The 26036-nt window shown below is 41.9% G+C and overlaps 2 protein-coding genes across 5 annotated transcripts; both read right to left on the minus strand.

Annotated features, from left to right (window-relative positions):
• Nucleotides 1–2680: 2680 nt before the first annotated feature.
• NDC1 (NDC1 transmembrane nucleoporin) lies at nt 2681–18979 on the minus strand. 2 transcript variants are annotated; one of them, XM_058843246.1, is made up of 18 exons: nt 18744–18869; nt 18417–18583; nt 17411–17512; nt 17048–17222; nt 16447–16585; nt 14956–15064; nt 14058–14109; nt 13430–13562; nt 12350–12442; nt 11010–11091; nt 10022–10177; nt 8741–8995; nt 8491–8609; nt 8210–8260; nt 7745–7808; nt 6803–6903; nt 5778–5938; nt 2681–4958 (listed from the first exon to the last, which is right to left on the minus strand). In XM_058843246.1, exons 1-18 carry the CDS (start codon nt 18758–18760, stop codon nt 4895–4897), a joined length of 2040 nt encoding a protein of 679 aa, XP_058699229.1. In that variant the 5' UTR covers nt 18761–18869; the 3' UTR covers nt 2681–4894. The 2 variants fall into 2 exon arrangements, with proteins under 2 accessions (XP_058699229.1, XP_058699230.1); XM_058843247.1 differs by having other exon boundaries at nt 2682–4958; nt 18417–18537; nt 18853–18979.
• A 363-nt stretch (nt 18980–19342) lies between these two features.
• YIPF1 (Yip1 domain family member 1) lies at nt 19343–25741 on the minus strand. 3 transcript variants are annotated; one of them, XM_058843034.1, is made up of 10 exons: nt 25663–25741; nt 25489–25562; nt 24655–24788; nt 23929–24009; nt 23735–23822; nt 23494–23610; nt 22289–22455; nt 21550–21732; nt 20641–20735; nt 19343–19679 (listed from the first exon to the last, which is right to left on the minus strand). In XM_058843034.1, the coding sequence occupies exons 2-9, from the start codon at nt 25517–25519 to the stop codon at nt 20646–20648; spliced, it is 891 nt and encodes a 296-aa protein (XP_058699017.1). In that variant the 5' UTR covers nt 25520–25562; nt 25663–25741; the 3' UTR covers nt 19343–19679; nt 20641–20645. The 3 variants fall into 3 exon arrangements, with proteins under 3 accessions (XP_058699017.1, XP_058699015.1, XP_058699016.1); XM_058843032.1 differs by having other exon boundaries at nt 24655–24818; nt 25663–25735; XM_058843033.1 differs by having other exon boundaries at nt 25489–25710.
• Nucleotides 25742–26036: the final 295 nt, after the last annotated feature.

The following is a 26036-nucleotide window of genomic DNA, read 5'->3' on the forward strand; positions in this document are numbered from 1 at the left end:
ATTGCTGAATGAGCAGCTAGTCACTCTTCTGTTTTCTCTTATTGGCACAGTGTCTGGGCCACACAGTGAATGTATTTACTGAACACCAGCCACACCCTGTGCAGAATACAGAATTATTCATTTACTCCTGGGCAGTCATTTGGTGTCCATCATGCAGCAGCCTACTGATTTGGACACAAACTATTTTGTTATCATCACTGGAGGTGAGGGAGGGTGGGGTTAGGCTAAACCCCATTTTACAACAGAGGCCCAGAAGCCAAAATCTTCAGTTTGAGTGCTGAACTTGTGACAAAGATCGATTGCTTCCCTCACCCTTCATTCCAGGTTGTTTAGCATTTCCCATCATTGTCTATGGTAAAACTCATTTCCAGTTCCATTGGTTAAATTAAACCCTTGGTGTCCCAAACAGAACATGCAGAATCTGGGAGACTTGCAAAGTGGCCACCTGTGAAGAGCTGAAGTGCAAAGCACAAAAAAGACAAACTCATTTTTCCCCTACCAGTTTGCAGCTAATTACAAGAGCAGACTTTCTCTTCCTAAAACACACTGTGGTTGCTGATAAAGCTTTCCCAGAACTGATTGCCTGTGTGTGCAAAGACAAAAGCCCCTCAGTACCCAACTTTGAGATGCAGCCATGCTCAACCCAAAACTTTTACCGCCCCTGACAAGGTCCATGGCCTGGACCTGCTCTGAGCAGTGACCTCTGGCAGTGAACAGACAGGGAACCCAGTGCCTTACAGAGCTATTGCCCCATCTCCCTGCTCCTCAGAGCTTGCCCTGGAGCTAGGCACATAGTCTGTTTCTCCAGCTGAAACTTCAAACACTAGTAAGCCCACAGCTGGAACTTGCTTAGCAAGCAGAGAATGATGCTTACATGTAACGAACAATCTTTTACTCGCAGGCATTTATATATTTCCATTCCTAATTCCTGCAAAATTCCTCTAGGGCTCTTGTCATACCTTTACAGACAAGATGCAGGTATAAACAACAGCCCACCCCAGCCCTGTGTTTTAGGAGGCAGATTTAAAAGGGGAGTTATTCAAGAAGTGAAAGGCAAAGCCTGTAATTTTTTGTGTGTTTTGGGCAGGAGCAGGAGAGGAACTTGCAGTACACTCAGCACTGGTTCCTTTGATGATTGCATGAGTATATACATGTGGCTTAGGCCACAGTTTTCTCTGCAATTCTTACTGTAGGAACTGACTCTTTAGGGAGATAGGGAAACTAAAGAGGGAATTCCTGTGCCATCACCATTTATTCTATGAATCAGCTTGCATATCCAACAGGGAACTATTCCCACTTGAATTTGTTTTTTGTTCTCATGGCAGGCTCCAGAGACCCCATGTTCATCTGTCTCCTGACTGACTAGCTCTACTGTAGTTTACAAGATTTTTTTTAAGAACAGAAAGGTGAGATCTTCTGTAGGCTAATTTTTTTGTTTTCTGAAATATGAGCATGGTGCAGGTTTTGCTTTCTCAGACACGAGGGAGCTGCACTGTTTGTTTATTCTACACCATTTGTGCAAAGCCAATCTGCCAGATGCAAATCTCTATCATGAGTCTGCAGCAAAGGAAAGCAACATTCTACATCCCCTTACAACACAAGAGCTTGGCAAACCACGTTCCAGGCATGTCCACAGCACCCAAATGCATTTAATCCATACAGCAAATACATTAACACAGTACTGCTGATGAAAAATAGCAAAGACCACAAGAGGGAGGAGGGTGTGGGATTAGTGGGGAGGATTCTCAACTTGCAGTGTAGTGTCTGTGATGATTCCACACAGACTTTCCCTGTTTTATTGCATCCGTGAGGAGAGGAGGTGATGGGAGTGGTGGGAACAGACCTGCTTGAATAGGCAAAGCGCTGTGAGCTGCCACCATTCATCCCACAGGGAAAGGAGACAGAACTGTATGTGGCAAAGCACCTCCACAGCCAACAGTGCTCCTGAGGCCACCTCCTATGGATTCCATACGGCCACCCACCCCCAGTGCACCAGGCCCTCCCCAGGCAGAGCACCCATCCCGCAGGTGGCCACGTGCAGGAGCTGGGGGAGGCCTGGCAAGCACAGAGCCCACAGAGTGCACCACTTGCCTGTGACTGAACAGGTACCAGAATATTCATCAGCGAGAGCCTGGCACTTCCCTGGGAGCTGGAGGAGCGTGGTGGGAGGTGGGAAGATGGCTGCTGCAGGCCTCGGGACACCGAGCACAGCACACACAATGCAGCCTCTGTTCAAAGCACGCAGCAACAGAATCGAAACCACTTCATTTCAAGGGGCATTCAGGCCTGGAGCCGCGACTGGCACAGGGACAATTCTCCAAAGTGGCAGAGCTCCTGTTGAGGGAGCGAGTTCTGCCTGGCTCCTGTGGATACAGCGGTGTGCAAGAGCTTCAAGGGCCAGGGCCTCTGCATTTGTCCACCCACAGTCTGAATTTTCAAAGCTGGATCTCAGAAAATGAAGCAAGATAGGTTTTTTTCCAGATTTATAACTGACTGCTCAAGAGCTTAAGCCCCTATTTCATTACACCACTGTAAGAGGAACATGGATCTGAACCATCAACCATTTACCTTTCCACAGCTGCAATGGGTATTATTTTAGGTACTCTTGACTGTAGCTCACCTGTGGGAGAGGCAAATTGTTCACCAGGTTACCAGAATGGTGTTTCACCTGTGCATGCAGCAGGCAATCCAGCAACAAGATGCAGCTCAGCTTTGAGATGATTAAACAGATGAAAAATACGAGGTTTGAGGGATCCAGTTTCATTGCAGCTACACAGAAACCAACTGTAAAAAGGCTTTATGTTTTTTCTCAGTACCCAGAATGCAGAACTGAACTCAGGAGACTCTTCCCCTACCTCACAGAGGCTTCACAGACTGATTATTTTTATGTTAAGACAAAAGTATCCAAAAGGACTGGAAACACCAGCACAGTTTGCCAGGGAAATAGAATTATTCCCAAAGCCAAAACCAGAGTAAGATGTTATCAGTTACTCAACTTCAAAGGGCACCCAACATACACTTTATATTCTTGTACACTGTGATTCACAAGCATGAGATACTGTTAAAGATGCACTTTTAAGTTAAGGCTTAAAAAAAAAAAAGTCTTCAGCTCTTTAAATTTTGGAGTTGTTAAAGAAACCATGAAGCAAACAGCTTTTAAAAGCTCTTCTGTCATAGGGAGAATGCCATGAGTCACACACACATTAGCAGATATGTGCAAATCTCTGCTGCAACACAAGGACAGACCTCAACCACTTTGCCATCAAAAAGTCATCTACATTTTAAGCCTGTTATTCACAACTGTAACACTTAATTAGAACTTGCAGTTTGTGGCTGTGGGAGTGTTGCAGAAAATACCACAGCAATAAAAATACTGCACCTGTTCAAAAGTATGAAAAATTTATTTGAAACTTTCATCTGCAGTATTTGGGTTACCAGTTACATCTGAGGTACCAGCTAAAGCACCGTTTAACTTCAGGTGCACATTGCAGTGCCAAAAAATATGCAAATTAAATTATTTAATAAGTCAGGCAGGCAGGAGGCTTCTACATGTGGTAGAAGTCAAGCGTGGGGAAGCTTTAGCTTAACCTTTAAACACTGTGAAAGGCTATCTATCACCTTACTGTTTGCTATGAGCCATCTCAATGCAAAAAGAACAGTATCATTCTCATTTCCACTGCCAAATCTAACATCTGCAGTGTCTGCATTACAAAAAAATTACCTCTTTGTACTGAAGAAAGCAATATGCAGGTCTCACTGGAGATTCAAGAGTTTCTCTTTTACCCAAACCTTACAGACACCCTATTACTACACTGCCACATCACACCAACAAAACTTAACACCATGGCCATCCTCAAATCTTGGGTCCTCTGTTAAAAAAACAAAAAACAACACAACAAAAAACATAGGATTAACAACACTGAAGGAAAACAATAGCTTTGTTTCCCCTTATCAAAGTAAATTCCTTTGCAAGACCATTTAGCTTACTGTTCTCATCTTCATACTCCACCCATTTTCCAGTATAGGTATCACAGTAACTGGAGTACCTTTAAAAATTGAGTACTACATTTTCAAATTATTTAGATAAGCTTTCAGATAAAAAGCTTTAGAAAAGTAGTATTTTTCACCAGAATCTACCAATAATGTATACCATTTTGAAAAATCTGGATGTGCTAAAAACATCCATCCTACCCCCCAAACAGAAAGCTGTTGATCTAAACTTTAATTCCCATGATGATTACTTGGGAGTTTTACTAAATGCGGTACTGCTTCCTGTACGTTTCTGTGTAGATCAGAACTTGGTTCACTAAGTCACCTTAAAGATAAAATCTGAGCTGCTCACTTTCCAGGCAGTATTTGTGTGCTAATGATGCCTTTCTGCACACCCATTTTACTCTGAAGGAGCATTTCCAGCTTACAGAGGAGCAGCATGTTTTATTTCTGGGCACATCTGTTTCCTACACTTAAACTACACTCTTGATCTGAAAGTGTTATCAAGTAAATTTATGAGGCACTTAAGCACTAAGTATCTACGTGAATCTCTCGTCAGCCCCTTAACAGAAGAGAGCAGGGAAAGAACACAGTGTGAAAAATAATGAAAGATCTGAGTGTCAAAATAACTCTGGCAATCTTAAATGTCATAGTCTTACCTAGAAAGAAGAACTGGCACTTTCTCATTTGTAAGTGACATTAAAAGAAAGCAAGATGAATTTTGTAAGTTTTATTATACAAAAAATGATCCAAACCCATAAGAACTCTTCTACAGTTCTAAAAGTTTTGTTCTGCAACCTATACTTCCATATGCTTTTCCAAAAAGGCAAGGTAAAAAGCCTCATTAGTCCCACTTTCTTCTTAGCAAGAGTCTTGAAAAAACCAACCGTAGTTGCATCAAAATTTATTCTTTGTACTCCAGGAATTGCTGAAGTCTTTTCTTATGTTCTGTAGACACTTGTACAGCACTAGAAAAAAATGCAGAACATTTTACATTAAAAGTAATACAGCACAAAAATAAAGTCTCATGCCAAAATTGAGTGTATATTGAAATCAATTACAGTGAAGCTAAATTTTATGAAAAACCATCTATGTTCCAAGACAAAGAAGGGTATTAACCCTTGAAACTGCCAATTCTTATCTCAACAGCTTCTGAAAAATACCTATACCAGAAAACCTTGCCCATTTCCTTACCTCTAAACAACAACTGATTAACTTGCAAGGATGATTTAGGTAAGAAAGAATCTCCTAAAATGATCCCTCCTGTATACTGAGCACTTCTAAACTAAGGGACATTTCATCCCCAGAGGGAGAGATGGGCAGATATTACAAGGAAGTTTCAGTTCCACGTATTCTAAGGCCAAGTATGGAAGTTTGCCTCCTGGGAGAGTGGCTGAGGAAGAGCTGTTGGACAACCAAGAAGCGATGGAATTTCATTATTTGGACCCTTCTCTCTCTGCAGAACAATTGTCTCTAGTTGATTTATTTTCTTTTCAGCAGCTCAGATTTATTAAGCAAGTGGTATTCATGAACTGCTTCTAAAGAGTTCATGAAAAGTCACTAAGAAAAATTGCCCAGAAATCTATGAATAATAAATTTCTAAGGGGGACCATATATCTACACAGGAAGTTTTTAAGGTTCCACAAATCAAAAAATACTAAAATACCACATTATAATAATGACCAGAAGGGATTTTTTTTTTCCCCTAAACTTCCCTTTTCACAGGTTCTACAATAACATTAATTAAACTAAATTAAACAAGCAAGCAATCATGAGGAAGTTCTTACTTCAAGTGTTCTCCAAAGACAGTAGTTATCCGGTATAGGGCTGTTTTCAGAGATGCTCTAAGTGCAAACCGTAGTGTTTTGTAGGATGTGTCCACCAGACTCCCTGAAATTCGGGGAGGTTTGCTAGAAACGTGTGGCAGTTTGAAATGTCTGTCTACAACCTGATTGGGGAAAATAGATTCTTGTCAATTATTTCATAATGTAACTGGTGACATGTTTGTGTCAAATAAAGCAAAAACAAAGTGCAAGTTCAGAAATTCCACTAAGATACACAAAAATGTTTTGGAGACTGAGTTCTGTGAAATAAGATTCTCTGTTACTGAGTCTTAAGCTACACACATCACATGCTAGAGGAGAAACACAATTCTGTCCTGTTTCTTTCACAAACAAGGATATTGGCTTTTTCCCCCCTCGGTGACTGTTCTTGGAAGAGATGACTTACACTGAAGAACTTTAATAACCTCTAAATTCTTTCCAAGGATCTCCATTAGGGCAAAATGTAAAATGATTATGTTAATAGGACACGGACAGCCTTGGAAATAAAACTAGACTTTTAAAAACACACATTACACAAACATCAGTAATTTGAGAGTAGTGTCTTAGTATTAGCAGAGACACAGATTTTATCTCCTCAGATTTGCAATGTCTCCAAGTGCTCCATGTTGCACCAGGAATCGTGTGCAACCAAATAAAGATTAAATTCCAACTCTGCAAAAGATATTGTATTAGAATTGCTGCATCCCTGAAATAAACTCTTCAACTAGTACACAGTAGCATTTCTTTAAAACTAAACATTCCATATTTTCTCCTTCCACATTTTAAAAAACCCACAGGGTTTTTATTCAGCTGTTTCACAGTGTACATAGTGGCAACCAGCTGTTTTCATTAGATTAACTGCAGAAGAACTGTTTCGTGGCAGCAACTTCAATGTTATGACTAGTCAGCAAGGTTATTATGTAAAATCAACAAGACTCCTTCTCCTCTCCTAAACTTGTCTTGCAGCAAGAAAAAGTTAACAGTTTTACCTCCTGAAGAGTCAGTAACGTGTTCAGGATAGCTGGCAGTGTAGTTTGAACAACTCCATATTGGTCTTCAGTAAAGGAGGCTGCTACCAAGTGAGACAGACCTTTAATAAAAAAAAATTTGTTGTAATTAATGCTTCAAAAGGTGAGAATCCAAAAACAAGTATCATGGTGTTCCAGAAGATTCCATTAGTGTGCTAGAATTCCTCAGGACTTGCTGCTGCCAGTTGACAGTCAGCTCTGACTCAAGGACCAACCACTCACTTGTCTGACAGGTGTATAAGATCTTGAGGTTGGTAAAGCAAGTGAGATCATATAAAAATTATGTGTGATTCCCATCTCCAGACTCTATACGTGCCAAGCCATCATGTTCAATCTGACACAGCAAGGCACACCCACCCATAAAACACATCACTGAGGAAACTGATCAACTTTTCACAGTCAAATGTAATAGAAGATTCTATCAACACTGGTATTTACTCATGACTTTGAAAGAAGAAAAATCCAAAATATAACTTCATGCTGTCATTGTTCTTCTAATTCTCTGCAAACCATCTTTTTTGTTTATTTGCTAAGTTACTACCTGAGTGCCTCCGTCAGTTCTCTGATAAACAGAGAAAGACCCAGAGCCTTTAGTCAGAAAAGCTGTTGTAAAAAGGCATCATAAATCTGTCACTAGGAAAAATGTAAAAGTGATACATGGGTTCACATGAGAGAGAAGCACTAGAAATCAAATTTAGGAATCTGTACAGAACATAAAGTAAGAGATCGCATGTGGGATCTCAAAACTAACAAGTGAATTAGACTTTAGTCATGTTGGTGTCTGAAATGCAGTTGTGTTTCTGTCAAAAGCATTTCAAAGATTTGTATTGTTACATTTATACAGCACAGAGCCCAGAGAGTTTTCCATGAACCAACAGAGTGGATCACCTGGAAACCACTTACCTTCCAAAGCCCAGATGTGCATTTGGGCATCAGAGAAGACGGCCTGGATGGAGGCTTCTGGGTGCTGAGAAGAAACCAAAATGTTTTGAGTACACTTTATAAATAATATCACCAAGGCCAACAGATCTTGGGAAACAGACAGAAAAATCTGATCTAACGAAGTAAAATTCTTTTTGGAGAGGAGCTTCCCACAATGTTACAGCTGTAATTGAGGAGGGGGATAAAAAAAGGGGGAAGAAAAGGATATACACTAGCTAGTTTTCAAGGGCTAAGACTGCTTTAAGCAAAATGCAGTTTCTAATCAGATGAGTTTTAAAAAGCACTGTTATTCTTATTTTCTGCAGGTATGGGACAATCCTGCTGCAAAATTCACAGCAAGCAAGAAGTTGTACTTCTGGAAAGCCTCAGATGAAAATACAAGTTTTAAAGCCAGTACCTGTGTCTCAAACACAGGACCACCCTTACCTTGCTGAAGAAATACATTATCAGCGCCCGTTTGGACAAGAAGGTTTTTATCTGAAAAGAAACAAAATATTAAACAGATCATCTGCATTTATTTAAGGCATGCACAGTTGGCCCTTCTCAACCCTACCGCCTTCACACACCATAAAGGCATTGGGAGTGGAGGGAAGGATTTGTATTATATAAGCTAAGTGGAGAAGGAAGTATTCATTCCATAAAGTGGGGAATTCTTCCAGAGAGGTATCACCTAAGCTGCACCTCCTATGCACTGCTATTTACTCCACCTGTTCTTGCTTGGTCTGAAGCCATGTGTAAATAAATCTTGGCTGCACTGCCTCGGTGCCAGTTCTTGCAGCAGAGAGCACAGGGAAGGATTCATGGTGAGAACCATTCATTTGCTGATCTGCAAGAAAAAAATACAGTATCTTCAGGAAAATTGATGGCTGTCAGTTTAATCCTCACAATGCAGCTCTCCACTGACAAGGCTACTGCACCTTTGGCTGTGAGGCTCAAGTGCTGTGGAAGAATCTCTACCTGAAACTGATGTCCACAGCTTTGGTCCCCTTCTTACGACATAGGGACTCTGGACTGGTCCATGCCAAGGAGACTTTATATCCACAACTCCCATCTTGTAATTTAAAGCAGGAGAGCTGAAAGGTGAACCAACATCAGAGCCAGGAGACGTCTTCACAGGCATCAGGGATGGCTTAACCAGTGGAGACATGGAGGCTCTGAGAACAATGTTGGACCTCTGTGACTGGAATGACATGTCTTCTATCCCAGCAGCTCCTAGTGACAAAGAACACACTGCATGAAGACAACAGGCTGGCACAATGACACAGGAGATGGGTTTGTTATTTGATTGCTAATTTAACAACTTGTGTATCAGAGCTTTTAAGAAAGGACATGGTTAGCACTCTGGTCTTGCAAAGAAGTACACATCAACATAAGCATGTAAGGTTCTCAAAGTTCATCAGCTTGAAAACAGCAAGTGATGAGAAGGATCCTTGTGAATTTATTTATTTTACTCCTGCTAGCCAACATTACAACACCCTGCTATATATGTACATAAAGTGGGCTCTTAGCATTAAGTGCTAGAAAAAAGGCTGTCCACAGAAGAATGAAAAGTCATTCTGATTGACATGTAAGAAAAGGCATGTCTGTCTCCAAATCCAAGGATCAGCAGCACTAAAAGAAATTCACCTGTGACATACCAACAGTGCCTGCTGTTGCCAGGGCACTGACTGCTAAGGGATTCCATTACCTGGCAGCCTTGTGCTAACACAGCTGTGCTGCCAGGAATGATGCCCAATTCTGGCATGTAAAACACTCAAAATGCCTGGAGGCTGCTCACAGCTCAGGAGTCAGACTGGGCTTTCCTCACTCTACAGTGGTATTAGTGAATCACACAAACATAAACAGAACCTAATTTTACCATCTTAAACTAATCATAAGAGCAGTTATGCAAATTACAGAGCATCTCTTGGCAAGACTTAAATTTTCCCTGTGCTGTGTTGAACCACTTACTGAAACTGTGATAATCAGACTTTTTTATTCATGCAAGTATGCAAAAAATACTGTATTGAACATAATATCATGCAGATAAACAAACTGAGGAAACATGATAATTGCAAGTCTTCTAGCTATTTTGGGATTATTTCAACAAAAATACCTAAGATTGATTGGGGGAGGATCTTTTTTTGTATGTATTTATTTGCAGAAATCCCTCATTTTCCTCATAAAATTTAATTGAGACTAAGGTATCTATTGCTACCTTCATGCTTTACAAACCTTTATGAGCATTTCCTCACATACCTGGAGTCTGTGGAGGTACTTTCAGCTCTCCCACTGGTGGCTTTGCTCTCCCATTTGCTGCTGCTGCTTCCTGCTGTGCAATCAGCCTCTGAGTCAGGTCACTCAGGAGACTCAAACACTCCCGGGATATCGCAGTCCAGTTGTGTGGGTGCCCACCTGGCAGTGCACACAAAGAGCAGGATTTAACCCAGCTGCTCCTCCCTGCATCTGTTCTGACAGTGTCCATGTGCTCCCAGCAGGAGCTTCACTGTCACAGTGCCACTCAGCTTCTAAAACGCCACAGGGCATTTCCACTGTGACAGCTTGTTTGTACCAAGAGGAAGATGAAAACATGAACAGATTCAATGGATAACTCTAAAAGACTTCAGTGAAACCTGCTAAGCAAGCAGGCAACACAGGCAGTTCAGCCCATCAGATCTGAAATCACTGAACAGCTACAATGAACAAATATCAGTGGGATGGCAACAGAGTTTTGAAGTAGTACAAACACAAGAATTCCAGATAAGGTGCTACAAGAAGTTCCTGAAGGCTTCTAAGCAGTTTTAATTGACCTCCTCTGCCATATCTGAATACAGCAAAAGGACTGTGCACTAATTGAAGGTACAGCCAGTGTTTGCTCTCACAGCTGCAGTGGTGACTCAGTATTTGTGCCCAATTTCCCCACACTCACACCTCAACATTCAGCTTCTATACACATCTGTTAAGTTGTCCAGTCTGGGCTATCTGACTGGTGGTGTGAAGTGGGCCCTGCTTTCAAAATCCTAAATCTGTGTTTCCTCATGACTCATTTAAATCCAACAGACACCACAACTGATTGAGTTTAGCAGGTCAATATGAATAGAGATAATTAAGCATCATTTTGGAAAAGGCACCACTGGGAAGAGGGTCCTGGCTTATGTAGCATATCTTACAACATTACATGATTTCTAAGAGCATTTGACTAATGACTTTATAAAAGGAATCAACACAAAATAATTTTTATAATTACCTGGCTGACTAAGGCTGAAGACTTCCTGTCGTCGAACAGGAGAATACTGGGAAAGTAACATCAAGTCTTGTAAGGCTAAAAACTACAAAGAAAGGAAAATGTTTTAGTGCATGCAAAGTCCAATGTACTTGCTTAAAAAATGTGTAGTTATCCATACAAAATCAATCCCTGCCAAAGGATGAGTTCACACTGGCTCAAACCAGTCATGTAAGAGAAAGAGAATGGAAGCAAATCCCTAAAACCACTCTGAATGGCGCTGCTGAGCTACTAAGAGCTTTACTGATATGTCAATTCTCAGGAGTTCAAGAAGATCTAACACTTGCTTTATTCTAATAGCTCAGGCAGAAAGATATTAAGACTTTAAAAAGTCTAAGAAAAAAACCTGTTTTTGTAAAGCAGAGCTCAACTACAGCTTTAGGGTCACAGTGCCTTATGGGACTGACCTAGCACTGCTTTTTGATCTGATTAAGCAATTCATGTGCCAAACTAAAAATAACCAGATTTCTCACAATATGCAAAACCCTACTATAAACTGGAAATTTTAGTGACATCTGAGATCATACATTAGATTTCTTGTTCCTTTAACTGTTTGTTAAACAGCTCAACTCTTCCCCATCTATCCTCAGATAATCTTAAAAAGGTATTACAGCCTATTATATCTCCAGCCTTATCAGAAATCTGTAAAATCAGTAAAGGTAGATTTTGCATGTGCAAGAGAACATTCTTATCTTTATTTACATAATACCTCTTAAATGAAGTCTCCAATTTCTAAGTGTTATAATCAGTAACTCCTATTAATAATTACCATAGACCAAAATTCCTCTTCTTTACTCACAGGTTTTAAGTAGCTTTTTTCTACTGTCTTTTAGAAAAAAGAAACCAAACTTCCAGCGTAAGTATGGATATATTTTTAGTTTCAAGAGAGAACACACATGTTAAGAGTTCAAATGTATGTTGCAGGGACAAGATGCTAAGAATACAAAGGTTTGAGGAAACACCTGCTTACGTGACAAGACTCAAAGTTGAGTTACAAAAACCTGAATGCCACCAAGCTGCTGTTTTTGCATCAGTACCCACTATGACACTTCTGTTGCACACAGACCTTACCTCTAACTAAATGAATCTTCGGCTTACAGAAACAGCATGGTGAGCACCAGCAGATGTCACTACTTAACAAATTTTCATCATTAAATTCAACAGCCTGTGAGTGCTCTGAGGCAGCTTTTCAAGCAACTAACACCTCAGTGAACAGAACTGGTATCTGGAAGATGTGACTGGATGCTCTGAAAAAACCCCTTTTCAGCACACACCTGTTAGGGAAGAGGTAGGAGTTCAATTACCTTTATAAGGAGGGGAGGATTGCTGTTTAAGATCTTAGGCAGGCACTGGTCTGTCTCCTGAGCAAATGTTGGTTGAATGGGAAAATGATGACTCTAAATACAAACATCAAAAGTTGTGTTATATAGAGGAAAGCACAAGAAAATCTTATGAAGACTAGTAAACTGGCCTGGAATTTCTAACATAGAAACAAAAAGAGTTTTACTCCTTTCATTTAAAATTTAGAAATCTTAGAAAATTCAGACATCTTTATCCTCAAATAAATGTGCTCTTGTGGGCTAATCTTACAGTTTCTTTCCTGACTTTTCAGTTAACACTACGCAAATGTTTAAAAGCAAATTTGGAAGCTTTTTAGCTCATTAAGAAAAACAAAACCGTTTGGATAAACAAATCTTTCTTCATCAGCCAAAAGGGCAAAGTCCATTTTATACTTTCACAGATGGATGATTTCTTTAATCTTCCACGATTTTATAAGCAATACAGTAATTAGAGATGTTGACAAGGTGTTCACTGGTGCTTGTTATTATCCTTTGAGACAGGTTGCTGACACCTCAGAGCTGCTGTCATGCTTGACTCATCGCTGATCTGTTCTCCACGTAGTCACAACTACACCTTTCTAATTAAAGCTAATTAAACACCCCAACAGCACTGTATTTGCTGTTTCATTCCATGACTACTTTGCACCAATGCATACACTGACCCAGGATTTAAACCTCACTTTTTTTTTCTCTTATCAAGAGTCTTACAGTGTTTAAATTAAAAAAAAAAAAACATAAAAATCAGTTAGATGAGCAATTTTTTCCTCTCTAAGGAAATATCTGGAAACAGAAGCAGAGGAGTAAGAGGAGGTGGCAGTAACAAAACATTAATTTTGTAAGGAGCACAGGTCTTGCTATGAGAAGGGAAAGTCAATTAATGCCAGGCCTCTCTTGACTATTCAGTTATCAGTGACTATCTGTAGTGCTTGCTGTGAAAATTCAAGAACTCACACTGAGTTATTTCCTAGTAGAACTGCTTTTGAAATGAAAGAATTATCTGTGCCACATTGATAATGTAACTTGAGCACTGTCACAAATACTGACCTCTGTGGCATAGATTTTGAAGAGCAGCCAAGCAATGTACCAGGTCATCAGAAGAAACACACCACTCAGCCAGGTATGGTAAAACAAGGAGAGATCCAATAAGCCACTCAGAGTGTCAAGAGGATGTAATTTACTGCAGATAAAATAACCAAGAGGATATAAGTATTTTAGTATTCTTATTAAGAAAAATTAATAAAATTAAGAAAAATAAATATGAAATAAGTAATAATGACTATACTTTTAGTCAATTAAGGTATTAAGACTCCAGCTTCCCTATTTTAAAACAAACAGCAGTCATAAAAAATAAGACCTCCCCCCCCCAAAAAAAAAAACCACAGAAAATCAGATAAAACTCATAGATGCAATCTGAAGTGTTTACCCTAATACTTTAGAGACTTACAGAAAATTAAAAAAAAAAAAAAAAGGCGATTTCCTAATTACTATCTTAATGACAACATGGTTCCTACAAGGGAATGCTGGTTCTTCTAGAATTCATTTCAGAAATGGCCAGAGCCCCCCACATTCTCTATGGGGAGACAAAGAACTGAGTCCTTCTGCCAAGCTGCACTTCCTCAGCAAAGGAACCTCTCAATAATACTCCAAGTTTCCGGCACAATGTCCTACCCACCCGTCTGTATGAAGATCCATCGTGGTACATATCCACACCTTCGGGATATAACCTAGGGGGTCAAAAAGAAACTGAAACAAATACATCAAAATACAAATACAAAAGACACACACAGTAGGCCAAAAAAAGAAGACAAAAATAGAATTCATGCAGAGACAAGAGATTGGTCTTGTAACTCACATGGACAAGGAAACAATCTGCATTTGGGGTTACTTTGTTTTAAGAAGTAGGAAAAAGAGAATGAAAAAAGGCTTCAGGCTAGCAGCTATACACTGAGAAATGCAGACCTCTTTTATTGCTGCTTCTCACCAGCGAGTTAATTGTGTTTCCTCACTAACAAAAGAGGGTTAATAGTAATTTAGTATTAATTTTCACTACAGCCAAGACAGCAGCAAAGTGCTTTTAAAGACCTAATGGAATCTGATATTGAACCACCATACTTCTAATTTATCCCCTGATGTAAATAAAGGGATAATAATTCTTGCATATTTTAACATCATTTAGAAGAACAATTACAACCAACAAAGAAGTCCTGATTTTTAGAAAGTCCAGTGCAATCATCTTCATCAGCACAGATTTTTCTTTTACCACAGACCAAACTCATCTTCTCATGGGAGAGAGAGCCATCCTGCCTTTGTTTCTCAAGCTCCTTAAAATAATATACAGGGCACTTGAGAGTAAAGCCAAAGTCTTTTTGCCTAAAATAATGGGATGATACAGCAACATTTCACACAGTGAACTCCTGCCCACTGCTGGTGTGTCAGGTTCAGCTCTGGGATTGCATTTCCACTACCAGGCAATGGAAGGAGCAGTCCAAAGCCTGCTGATCAAAAACTAATCAAAGTTTTCAAATACAGGAATTAAAAATAAAAAAATAGATAATTTCAGGAATGCTTACCAAAAAAGTAATATGTGACACAGAAGTTTCTAACAAAATGTAGTGATTCCACACAACTGTGTTTTATCAGGAGAGGCAAAGATCTTCTGAAACGTAAATACTTGTATTGCTAAAATCAAACAAAATAAATAGTTTAGTATTCCACATGCAAAACAAATCAATGAAACAGTTAATAAAAATACAACAAAAAAGCACAAGGTACTTGAAAGCCTGAAGTCTAGATCAATTAAAAACTTAATTCAAGGTAATTCCAGGTGTTATATTATATGTTCCCAATCTTTCCTGACATTTTATAACCATTTCTAGTTCTTATCCTGTTTCCTGCTTGTAATAGTGAAAACAAAGAATGGGGTAGATTGACTCAATACACAAGGGAACAAACTAGAATAACCCTGTCTAAAGCAAAATAAAGAAAAGGAAAAAAAGGGCACATTTAATCTACTAGATTTCATTTGCATTCTAAATGTTCAATTAAAATATAGGGAAAATTTAGACAAGCCTGAGTTCCAGAGTAATCCTCCAAGCAGCAAAACTAACATAACACTGATGCCTTCCTCCAAATAAATAAACTACACATGTTTCCAAATGACTGAAGCAACCCAGTTGACAAATGAAACCATGAAAATGAAACTAGGCAAATGCAACCAAAGTAATTTAATTTTTTATTTTACTCGGTTGCATTAGAAAAAAAAGAAAAAACACAAACAAAAACCCACAACAAAAAAAAGGAGAATTAATAATATTGAAATACATTTTTTTTAAATATTCTAATTACAGCATTGCCAAAATGCTGCTTGGCTTGATGATGAACTGAATGGTCAGCATAATGCAGCACACATGTTTTTCACTAATACAACCAACCTTGGCTAAAGACATCTCTTGCCAAATTGGTTGGACTGTGTCAGTCTGGGAATCAGGCAAAGTTAATGGCAGCTGTGAGGCTGCAGCAATAGGAATATTTTTAAGATGATGTTTCACACTGGTACAGATTTCTGCAGGACTCCTCCAGAGGAATTAATGGAATTTCAGTTCCTATAGTGCTACACACACACACATACAAAGGTTTTAGATGTTGAGCTCTCAGCAAGATTTAATGTGCTATGTAATCTTGAACTTTTTTTTTTTAATTGTAAAGATTTTCAGCTTTTAGGCAACCCTTGTTGTCAGCTCCTGAAATTGATACCCAGTTTGTGCACATTGTCTTTTTCCTGTAGCTCACCTGCCACCTCAGTCAGCTTTTAAAATGCATCAGAGGGGTATAGTCTAAATGTTAAGAGTCCCAGCATCTCAATTTCTGTGTTCATTTAAAAGGAGCTGAGCAGGAAGGAGTAGGATGAACACTGGCATTTCAAGATGGGTGTACACTTCATCTGTCAGTGACAGCAGCTGCACACAAGCAGCTCCTGCTGCCATACTCATAAATTATCCAGGCAGTTTTGATCACTGTTTCACTTATACATGTCTTTCTACAAAGATGCTTAAACCTCTTACCTGTATGATTGGAAATGGCAAATAATTCATGTTGTTAATAAGATAGAAAAGGCTGTAACTGTATCCCAAGAAAGCTCCAGAAAGTAGAAAGAAAAGGTGATACTCATTTAGGCACATCTGAGGAACAGCATCTTCCAGGCTAAAATAGAAAACTTAGAATCAATTCTGAGTTCAAAACAAAAAGCTACTCAAGCCTTAGGAAACTCAAATCAGAAGTTTGATTCTACTTTCCTGATCAGTGCATCTGATGCTATCCCAGTTTGTTTTTGCTAAAGTAGGACTCCCACCACCTGTTTTTGAAATTTATGCATGAAACATATGCCATTAACCACAAGACCAAGACTTAGTTCAAGTGACAACCAACTTGTCATCGACTTTCCCTGAGGAATCCTGGCAGTGTAGTTTTTCTGGTGCAGTTATTTCTCTGTACATTGCAACATTTACACAGGGGGGTACGTTTTTGTCCTTTAAAAAAGAAAATCAACATATAATTGCTGTTTTTTGAGAATACCCAAATTCTTGGGATTCTTTTTGAAAGAAATGAGCAGTGAATACATTTCACAATAAAAGTTCTTTGTTTATCATTGACACACACAATTACCCTTCTGAAGGCGTGCAGGACACAGCAAGAAACTGGAACCTCCCTTTTGTCATGACTGTAGCACACCAAGTAACCAGCATTCCCATGATAGCATGAACAAAGGAATGGATGACTTGCTGAGGGTGAATAATTTTTCCTATCAGTGCTAATCGAGAGCATGGTATTGATGGTACAACTGTAAATAAAAGCAGAAAAATCATTTTCACTTCTTACTAACAACATCTTTCATAAAAAAAAAAAAGAGAAAAAAACCTACTATTGTCACTAAAGAACTTTTCACAGTCAAGATCAGTCACTAAATTATAAATGATCATCCTATTTAATTTAGGTATCAAAGACAGTTCAACAATTTACACAACCCACCTGCATAAAATTCAATGTTGAAGATGCTTATTATTATTATCACCACAGACATCAGGAAGATACAAAAGATGACATAGGAAGTATACAAATCACTGAAAGAATCTAAAAAAAATAAAAATAGTGTTGTTCATAAAATTGAAATAGCACAGCAGTGATTAAGTAACAGAAAAGAGAACTTAAGCAATGGACAATAATCCACTGAGTGCTTAAAGAGTAATGGTCAATGGACTTTCTAATCCCACAAGAGTCTGCCCAGCTACACAACATTTCTACACAAGTGTAAACTTCATAGAAACTATTTCACACCCTTAAAACTGGTTTTCTTATAAGTGAACACTCAGAAGTTTGTTTAAAAAAAACAACATTAAACTGTGGCTCAAATATCACATTTCCCTTTATTTAAGAAAAGCTGCAGCCATACAGTCACACTAAAAAGACAAGAAATTTCTTACAGAGTGGTTCTTTTGGGCTTTTTCCTATTTTCAAGGGAGAAAGGAAGTCAATTCTCTCTGCCTGGAGCAGCTCAGTGATCACAGGCATCGAGCTTCCAGCTAAAAATCTCTCAATTTTCATTGCAGGCACGCAGGGGAAGTTATTCTCACCATGCAGAGTGACTGCTTCAGGAATTTCTCTTAGGATTCAGTGCACCATAGAGAAAACTGAAGCTGTTTATGGAAACAACAGCTGCACACAGTGGAAGGGGAAGTGCGTCCAAGGACTCAGAACAGACAACTAAAGCAATTAACCTGTTTTTTTTTTCTTCTGGGAGGAATACAGCCACATGAACTTGCAACACGTTCTCCTACCTAGGGTGGGCAGTGGCTGCTGCGGGTGTAACACAGAACATTTCAAAGGCCAAAGACTATTCAAAATACAAGTGTAACACGATGCCACCGTCAGTTCGCGTTATCTGGGACTGAGCCCAAAACAACAGAGCGTAGGAGACAAAAATCCAGAAACACAAACACGTGAGAAGAAAACCAGGAAAAGGCGGCCGGGCACCTACTCGAGATCCAGCGCACCGGGTGGAACGGGTCGAGGCCGCTGAGGATGATGAAGGCCGCGGTGCAGATGGGCAGCAGCAGCACGGACCAGGTGATGGCGGCAGCCACTCGCCAGCCCAGCACCTGCGGGGACACAGCGTGAGGGGACCGGGACCCGCCTGCCCAGTGCCTGCACGGTGACAATGGGAGGGGCCGGGAGGGGGGACCGGGACCCACCAGCCCAACGCCTGAGGGATGCGAAGGGTGAAGAGACCGGGGGTCATCACCCCAGAACCTGAGGGGGGATAGAGTGAGGGGCCGGAGACCGACATCATCCGCCAGCCCAGCACTTGCGGGGAGATAGCATGATAAAACCGGGACCGGAGGGGATGCGCCGCCACCCGCCAGCCCAGCACCTAAAGGAGCGCAGCCTACGGGGAGCACAGCCCGAGGACCGACCTGCCTGAGCAGCGCCCGCTGCCCGCCCGCCGCCGCCGCCGCCTCCATGGCCGCGGCCCGGCCGCCTGTTCAAAGCCGCCGCCCAACGGCCCCACGTGCCGGCCTCGCGACACTTCCGCCGCGCGCCCAGGCGGCAGCCAATGGGAGAGCGCGCACGCCCACACCCCCCCGCCCCCCGGAGTGCGCGGGGTGACGTCACATGCAGTGGAAACTACAAGTCCCAGCGTGCCCCGCGCGGCCATGGCGGCCTGAGGGGGCCTGGAGATCTCCTCCGTGTCTAAAGGGGACAGAATGCACCGCGGGGCGGCGAGGAAAGAAATTGTCACATTAGTCCACATGACGTCCGTTTATTTACACTTTGAAAGCCTCGCTGGCAGCACGGGCCCACCTTAAGGGGGCTCAGTCCTGTCACAACACCCTTCCTTGGACCAAACCCTCCCCACCGCTTTAGAGCGTTAAGATGCTTTGTGCACAAAGCACAGACCTCACATCGCTTTCAGAACGCTTTATTCAGAGCCAAAACAGTATGGTGAGCATAGACTGAATTAAAGAAAAAAACAAAACAAATCCCTCCCAAAAAACAAAACAAAACAAAAATCCCAACCAAACAAAAACAACCCCTTTCTGTTCTAGCCTGGGAGCAATGGTTCACTCTCCTTCTGGAACCAGCCAGTGTCCATAAACATGGAGATGTCCGTATGTCCATGGGACATCACTGTCCATCCTGCTGCAAAACACATCCCTTGTCCTTGAAGTTTCCAAGGTCTTCAGTGAAAAAATAATCTAAAATAAAACTACTGTATAGAGGGAGAAACTGGTGCTGTCACCTGAAAGAGACAAATAACTCCAGTGAATATTTCAGCTCCTCACCAGAGGACACAATAGGGCACATATTTAAGACTCAATACCAAAATCCATTACTATCATATTGATTTGTATTAGGCATCTGGAATGAAAAACTGATAGTGCAGGAGAAAAAGCCACTAAAATTGACTTGCATGATTGGATTGTGTAATTTTTTATGTGCCTTTCACTAGGCGCATTTGGCTGTTTTTTATATTATTTATTTTAAATTTAATATAGCTTCTATTCAGTAGATTTTCACAAACACACTTGGAGTAAGTGTACTTGGAGTAGCCTGGCCTTTACATGTCTATTATCCTGTTCCTGGACCTCCTCCACAGAATTATCCAACAGGATTCAAATGTCATCTGCTGCTGGCAGCAGTCCTGGATGGCAGGAAGCAAATGCTCAAGCTATCCCACAGAAGGAATGCAGTCCAGAGGGATGGATGGCTCAGGATCTGAGTCAGCCCTGCCCAAAGCCTGCACAGATGTCCCCACACGCTGCTGCAGCTTTGAAACACTGTCTCAAACATCAAGGGGGAAAAACCCAATCTGATTTTTTATATTAAAGGAAAGAAAAACTGGAGTCTAACAGTTTATTGGCCAAGTTTCACTTGCGCAGAATAAATTAAAATAAATGCTTTTGGGTTTTTGTAAGGGAATGGCCTCTGGGACTGAGTATATTTATTTGAGTGTCTTCACCAAGAGCAAACCTCAAAGCAAAGAAAGGTAACAGATCTTTGTTCCTGAGTCTTTCAATTTTTTACAGCTGTACTTGAAACTTACAACTAAAACGAAGTAATAAATGTTATTCATATATAGACTCCATTAGGCAAAATTAATTTGTTAAATCCCTTTCCATTCAACCATACAGATGGGGAAAAGTTTCAAGATGCCTGTGATGACTGCAGGAAAAAAAAAAAAGTTTAAATTGGATTCTTACCTTATTTACTGACTCTTTGTTACTACTGTTGTTCCATTGTGAGTAGGGATAATAGGTGCAGGAAGATCAAGTTCAGGGGCATCAAAAAAGTATGCCTACATTATCAGAGAAAAAACTATTTAGAAAGAAACATACAGTGCTGCCTCATCCCAACTCTTTCCACACCCATCAAATACAGGTACAAATACAGCACTGAAATGGCAAATTTGAATCTTTTTCTGATTTCATCAGATTAGAAAAGGTCAATTAAAATGGTGCTCTAAACTGTACTTTAAAATGTAACAGTTAGCAGCCAAGGCCTTTGAAAAAGACCTGTACTGGAAAGGGTTGGATTGCAGATCCAGGGAGAGTTGTGTTTTGCTGTCACCTCTGTGCACACCAAGTTGTGGGGAACCAGATCTGTCTACTCTGGAAGCTGTGGAAACTGAGGCCTGGCTAATACCCTTCTACCTACTGCAATAAGGAAACAATTTAAGTGTTCACTGTGTATTTCAGTGGCCTTGGGGTCTTCTTTTTAACACTTACTGTGTATAAAAACATAAACCTGCTAAAACTCATAAGCACACACTTTATACTGAACATTTAATCCTTCCAAAGGACTAAGTATAGTACTCATTGGAATAAAGTACAATTGGATACTATAAAAATACTATAAATGGAAGTTGGACTTGATGATTCTGATGGATCCACTCCAACTTGGAGATATTCTATGACTCCATAATTGATTATTGATTTTATTACCAGCACTGTGAGGGTCACACCAGCATCAATTTTTGCTACGTTTAAAATAACTGGACTTTTTACACTGGAGGTTTTGCAGTGACCAGCCAATCCTTCCTCCCCTGTCCCATAAGATGCCACCCATCCTAGGAAATAAGAGATTAGGAAAAAGGAATGGCAGTGTCCCACCAAACAGCCAACAGCCAGCAGGGCGTGCAGCAGCAGGATGGTGGCCACGGTGGCCACTGCGATCCTGCGGTTGTCGTCACGGACCGCGGGCCAGAAGGTCATCACCAGCACAGACCCCGAGAGGCACAGCGAGAACACCACCAGCACCCAGCGCACCACCTTCTGTGGGATGATCCACAAAATCTGGAAAAGGCAGGGAAAGGCTTGCAAAGAGGCCGTGTGTTCTGGGACACGTCATCACTTCCAGCTGATCTGTGCACAAATGAAGCCACGCCTTAGTGTGACACATCTCTGTTCGTGGAGGAAGGAGTAAGAGCAGCGCTGAGCTCTTACAGACACAAGAGTGAATCCCCAGTTATGGCACTCCCTCCAAGGCCTGTCCCCAGGCAGAGGAGGGCCCCTGCCAGCCAGGGAAATTTGTCCTTGGAGCCATCAGCATTGCTGTCCTGCACAGACATCTGTTCCCTGGGGACACAAACATCCTGATTACTGAGCCTGCCTTGGGCTGCCTGCCAGACTCACCAGCAGCACCTTGCTTGGTTTTGCTGCCTCTGGGGAAATGATGTGTCCTGGGCTTTTCCAGCACCCACAAGACACCTTTACACTAGACAAGCTTCGAGAAAAAGAGCAAAAGATTCTCCCAATCTCCAAAATTTCAACAAATATCAACAATATTATAAGAAATAGCAAATCTTCTCAAGCAGGACATGTGAGAGAGGCACTCTTTAGCCATACGTACCGCTGTGGGAATATAAATGAAGAGGGAGTAGCCATAGACACACACTATCTCCAGGAATGAGTAAGAGACAATGTTCATGACTTTACTGTTCCTCCACATCAGGAATCCCCAGAGAGCAAGGGGAACAAGCCAAGCGTACGCATAAATCGTTGTAGCTGCTATGGACACTGGAAACACAACAAAAGGTTTAATGTTCTACTTTGAATCCTGCCAGAGTCAAAGAACTAGAAGCATTCAGCATGAAAACTAGAAAACCACCTGTGAAGATACTTCTAAAAGATGAAGTCTGAATTATTAATAAACTGAGAATTTTGCATTGATATCTAGTTTACACCCAGTACTCTGCCAGAACTTCAAGTTAGCTTAAAAGTAAAGACTTCTGAAAAAAAACTCTAGGTGACTTCAATTTCTTTATTATGCCTGTGCACAAAATGCTGTCAGTTTCAGTTTGAAAGGAAAAGCCACAGAGGCAGGAAAAACTTAGTTAAAAATAGAAAATCAGCTACTAAACAGCTAGTGTCAAATCTGAAATTATTCAGGCAACTGCATTCCCAAGTGGCAACGTTCTTCCCAGTACACTAAGGATTTTGGAAACAAAGAGAAGCTGTGTTCCTCTGCAGGGACAGCAGCCTCCCTCATAATACAGAGACAGATATAGACAAACTGGCTCCTCACTCTGAGTTCTTTGGGAAACAAATCAGTTTTTTGCTTATTTTTTGCATCTTTTGCTTATTTTTGAGTTTGCCACAAGGTAACAACTTCCAGTCCTTGGTTGGTGATATGAGTGATAATCTAAACTGGGAATTTTCTGCCTGAGGCCTGGCAGATTCCTGGGAGGCCACAGATCCAGGAAGGCCTCCACCAAAGCACCACAGAAGCCAGTTCTGTGTGTTCTTTCACTCTCTGTACAAGGAGACATCCACTAAGGCTAGAAAATAACTAACTACTCCTGCTTGCTCTTCTAAAACCCTGAAACTAGTTTATGCTCTGAAGAAACAGGGTTCTGCCAGTCACAGCCCATTTTAAGGGCCTGTTTCACATATCTAAAAATGTAAAGACAGCAATCAATCAAACGACTGTGCTAAATCAAAGCCATAACCTGGTTTTATATTGCTCCATTTGCACATTAAAAAAAAAAAAAGACACAAGAAGAACAACAACAAGAACAGTAACAAAAAAAACCCCACAAATGTCTACTTACAAACCTTTTCGGAACTCAGGCACGTAGTGGTACGTTGGTTTGCCCAGATGGATGAAGAAATTTGAGAGATTGCCACTAACAGCAATGGTGAACACGAGTGTAGCACATATCCAAAATGGACCTGAAAAGGAAACAAAATCAATAGCACCTCCTCTGCTCTCTTGCTTTCTCAGGCCAGCACATAAAATGAAATACAGACCCGAAATACTTAGCACAGAAGATAACTTCTCCCACTTCATACCTACCATAAAGGTCGGGATTGCTGCGGATATACAGCCTCACAAAGTTCTTCCCAGGGACTGGGAACACCGACCCTTTGATTCTGTCCAGGACCTATGAAACGTAAGGATTTGTCTGACTGACAATACAAGAAGGAAAGAAACCTCAATGGATAAGGCATAATTCAGACAACAGTTCTCTTCTGGAGCTGAGTATTAACCTGGTATGTGTCTACGTCGAAGAAGGTCTGGTAGTACTCAAAAGTCCAGAAAGGGGCACTTTTCTTCTGTCCTGCAAGGAGCTGGATGGTGGGAAAGGCAACATGGAAAGTGTTACAAGCACATAATTTATGCATTACTATCTCATTTACACAGTAGTCACATGATTTTGGTACCCAAACTGAAAACAAACTTAACAGGGTTGTGCTTCCTATGGATTATGTAATGGTTCCCCTTTCCCCCTCCAATAGCTGTTGGCAGCCAGTCTCTTATTTCTCTGTAGGCAGAATCACGGCCTGAGGTTCCATGCTCAACAAGAGCAACCTGTTACTACCTGCTGCCACATGATCTGGAACATACACCCTCATCACCATGACAAGTTCCTTCTGCTTATCAGAACCATAGAATGGCCTGTGATTGAAGGGACCTCAAAGATCATCTCATTCCAATCCCATGGGCAGGGACACCTGTCACTTTCCCAGGTTGCTCCAAGCCCCATGCAGCCTGGCCTTGGATACTTCAGGGGTGGGGTAGCCACAGCTTCTCTGGGCAACCTGTGCCAGGGTCCCACCACCCTCACGGGAGAGAACTTCTTCCTATTATCCAATCTAAATATCTTCTCTTTTAGTTTGAATCCATTTCCCCTTGTCCTGTTCTCTACATGCTCTTGTAAGAAGTCCCTCTCCATCTTTCTGACAGGCCTCCACCAGCAGGGGTGAGAGCATTACCTCTGTTTTATCGGAGTCGTCAGTGCCCAGTAACTCATCATCCTCTTCCCTCCCTGGCTCCTGCAGGCGGCTGTGCTGATTCTTGGGGATTTCAACTGGCTCATCGATGCTTATGGTGGTGGCATCAGGATTTGCTGCAAGCAAATTAGCTGCATCATCAAACTCTGCAAATAAGTATATTACAAGACAGGCAATGATCAAGACACTAAAATTTTTGTTCTCATGGCTCAAATAAACACATGAAGACCCTGAGACAGGATAACTAGTAACTTCAGCATGTTGGCTACGATTTGTTTCCTAAAGCCCAAACCGACACGGATCAAGTTGAAGATTTAGTCAGTCAATAAAGTGTGAGGCTGCTTTTCCTGCCACTCTGCCTGCAGGATGTTACACTGGCACCCCTGGAGCCTGCCTTCCTGCCCTGCCATCAGCCCCGACCCGAGAGCCAGCAGGTCTCTGCAAGGGGAGGGGAAACCTGCCAAACTAAAGAAACGGGTACTTTTAATCTCCAAAAATTGTCATGAAATTTTTATGAAGAACTAAGCCTAAAACCGGGGCCTTTTGCAGGTTACAGAGCGCTCTGTCCCTTTCCAGCTGTCACTTGCTGCCACATAGGATTTCAGCCCACGATTTCCGTCAACACCGGTTACATTTTTTAGCTCGCCAGCAGCACAATTTCGTCTCAGAAAATTCAGGCTACCTGATCTCACAAGCAGAACTCCCAGGACGATTTTATTCCGCGAACGCTCAGAAACGCTCCCAAAGTTCCCAGCGCCTGACGGCTCCCCCAGCTGGGGCCTAGCCCCGCGCCCGCACCTGCGACACCGCCTTTACCTTGGAATTTGAGGTCGTCCGCCGTCGCCATTCATCCGCCTGGATGAGGATCAGCTCCCCGGGGCTCGACCCTCCTGCAAGAGGACAGGGAGAGCGCTGTGTCGGGTCGTGTCCCTCGCCCTGTGCCAGCGCTGCCGTGCCGCGCCCCGCGGCCCGCCCGGGACAGCCCCGCACCTCGGCAGCGCCACGGCCCCGCAGCCGCCGCTCCGCTCCCTTAAAGGCGCCGCGGCCGCCGCGCGGCCTCAGCCAATCAGCGGCGCCGCCGGGCCCCTGCCCCCGCCCCCCGGGGCTCAGCGGCCCCGCCGGCGACGCGCCTGGCAGCGACCAATCACAGCCCTCGCGGCGCTTCCGCGTGCGCGCCCGCCCGCCCTCTTAAAGGGCCCGCGGCAGCCCGAGCGCCGCTGTGCACGAATGTACAGGGGCTATAGATAATCGTGTTTTGGTAACTGAGAGTTTTATCACAGAATCACAGAACGGTTTGGGTTGGAAGGGACATTAAAGCTTGTCTCATTGCAGCTCCCTGCCATGGGCACGGACACCTCCCAGCA

Source organism: Poecile atricapillus, chromosome 7, assembly GCF_030490865.1.
Source record: "Poecile atricapillus isolate bPoeAtr1 chromosome 7, bPoeAtr1.hap1, whole genome shotgun sequence".
NCBI classification, from domain to species: domain Eukaryota; kingdom Metazoa; phylum Chordata; class Aves; order Passeriformes; family Paridae; genus Poecile; species Poecile atricapillus.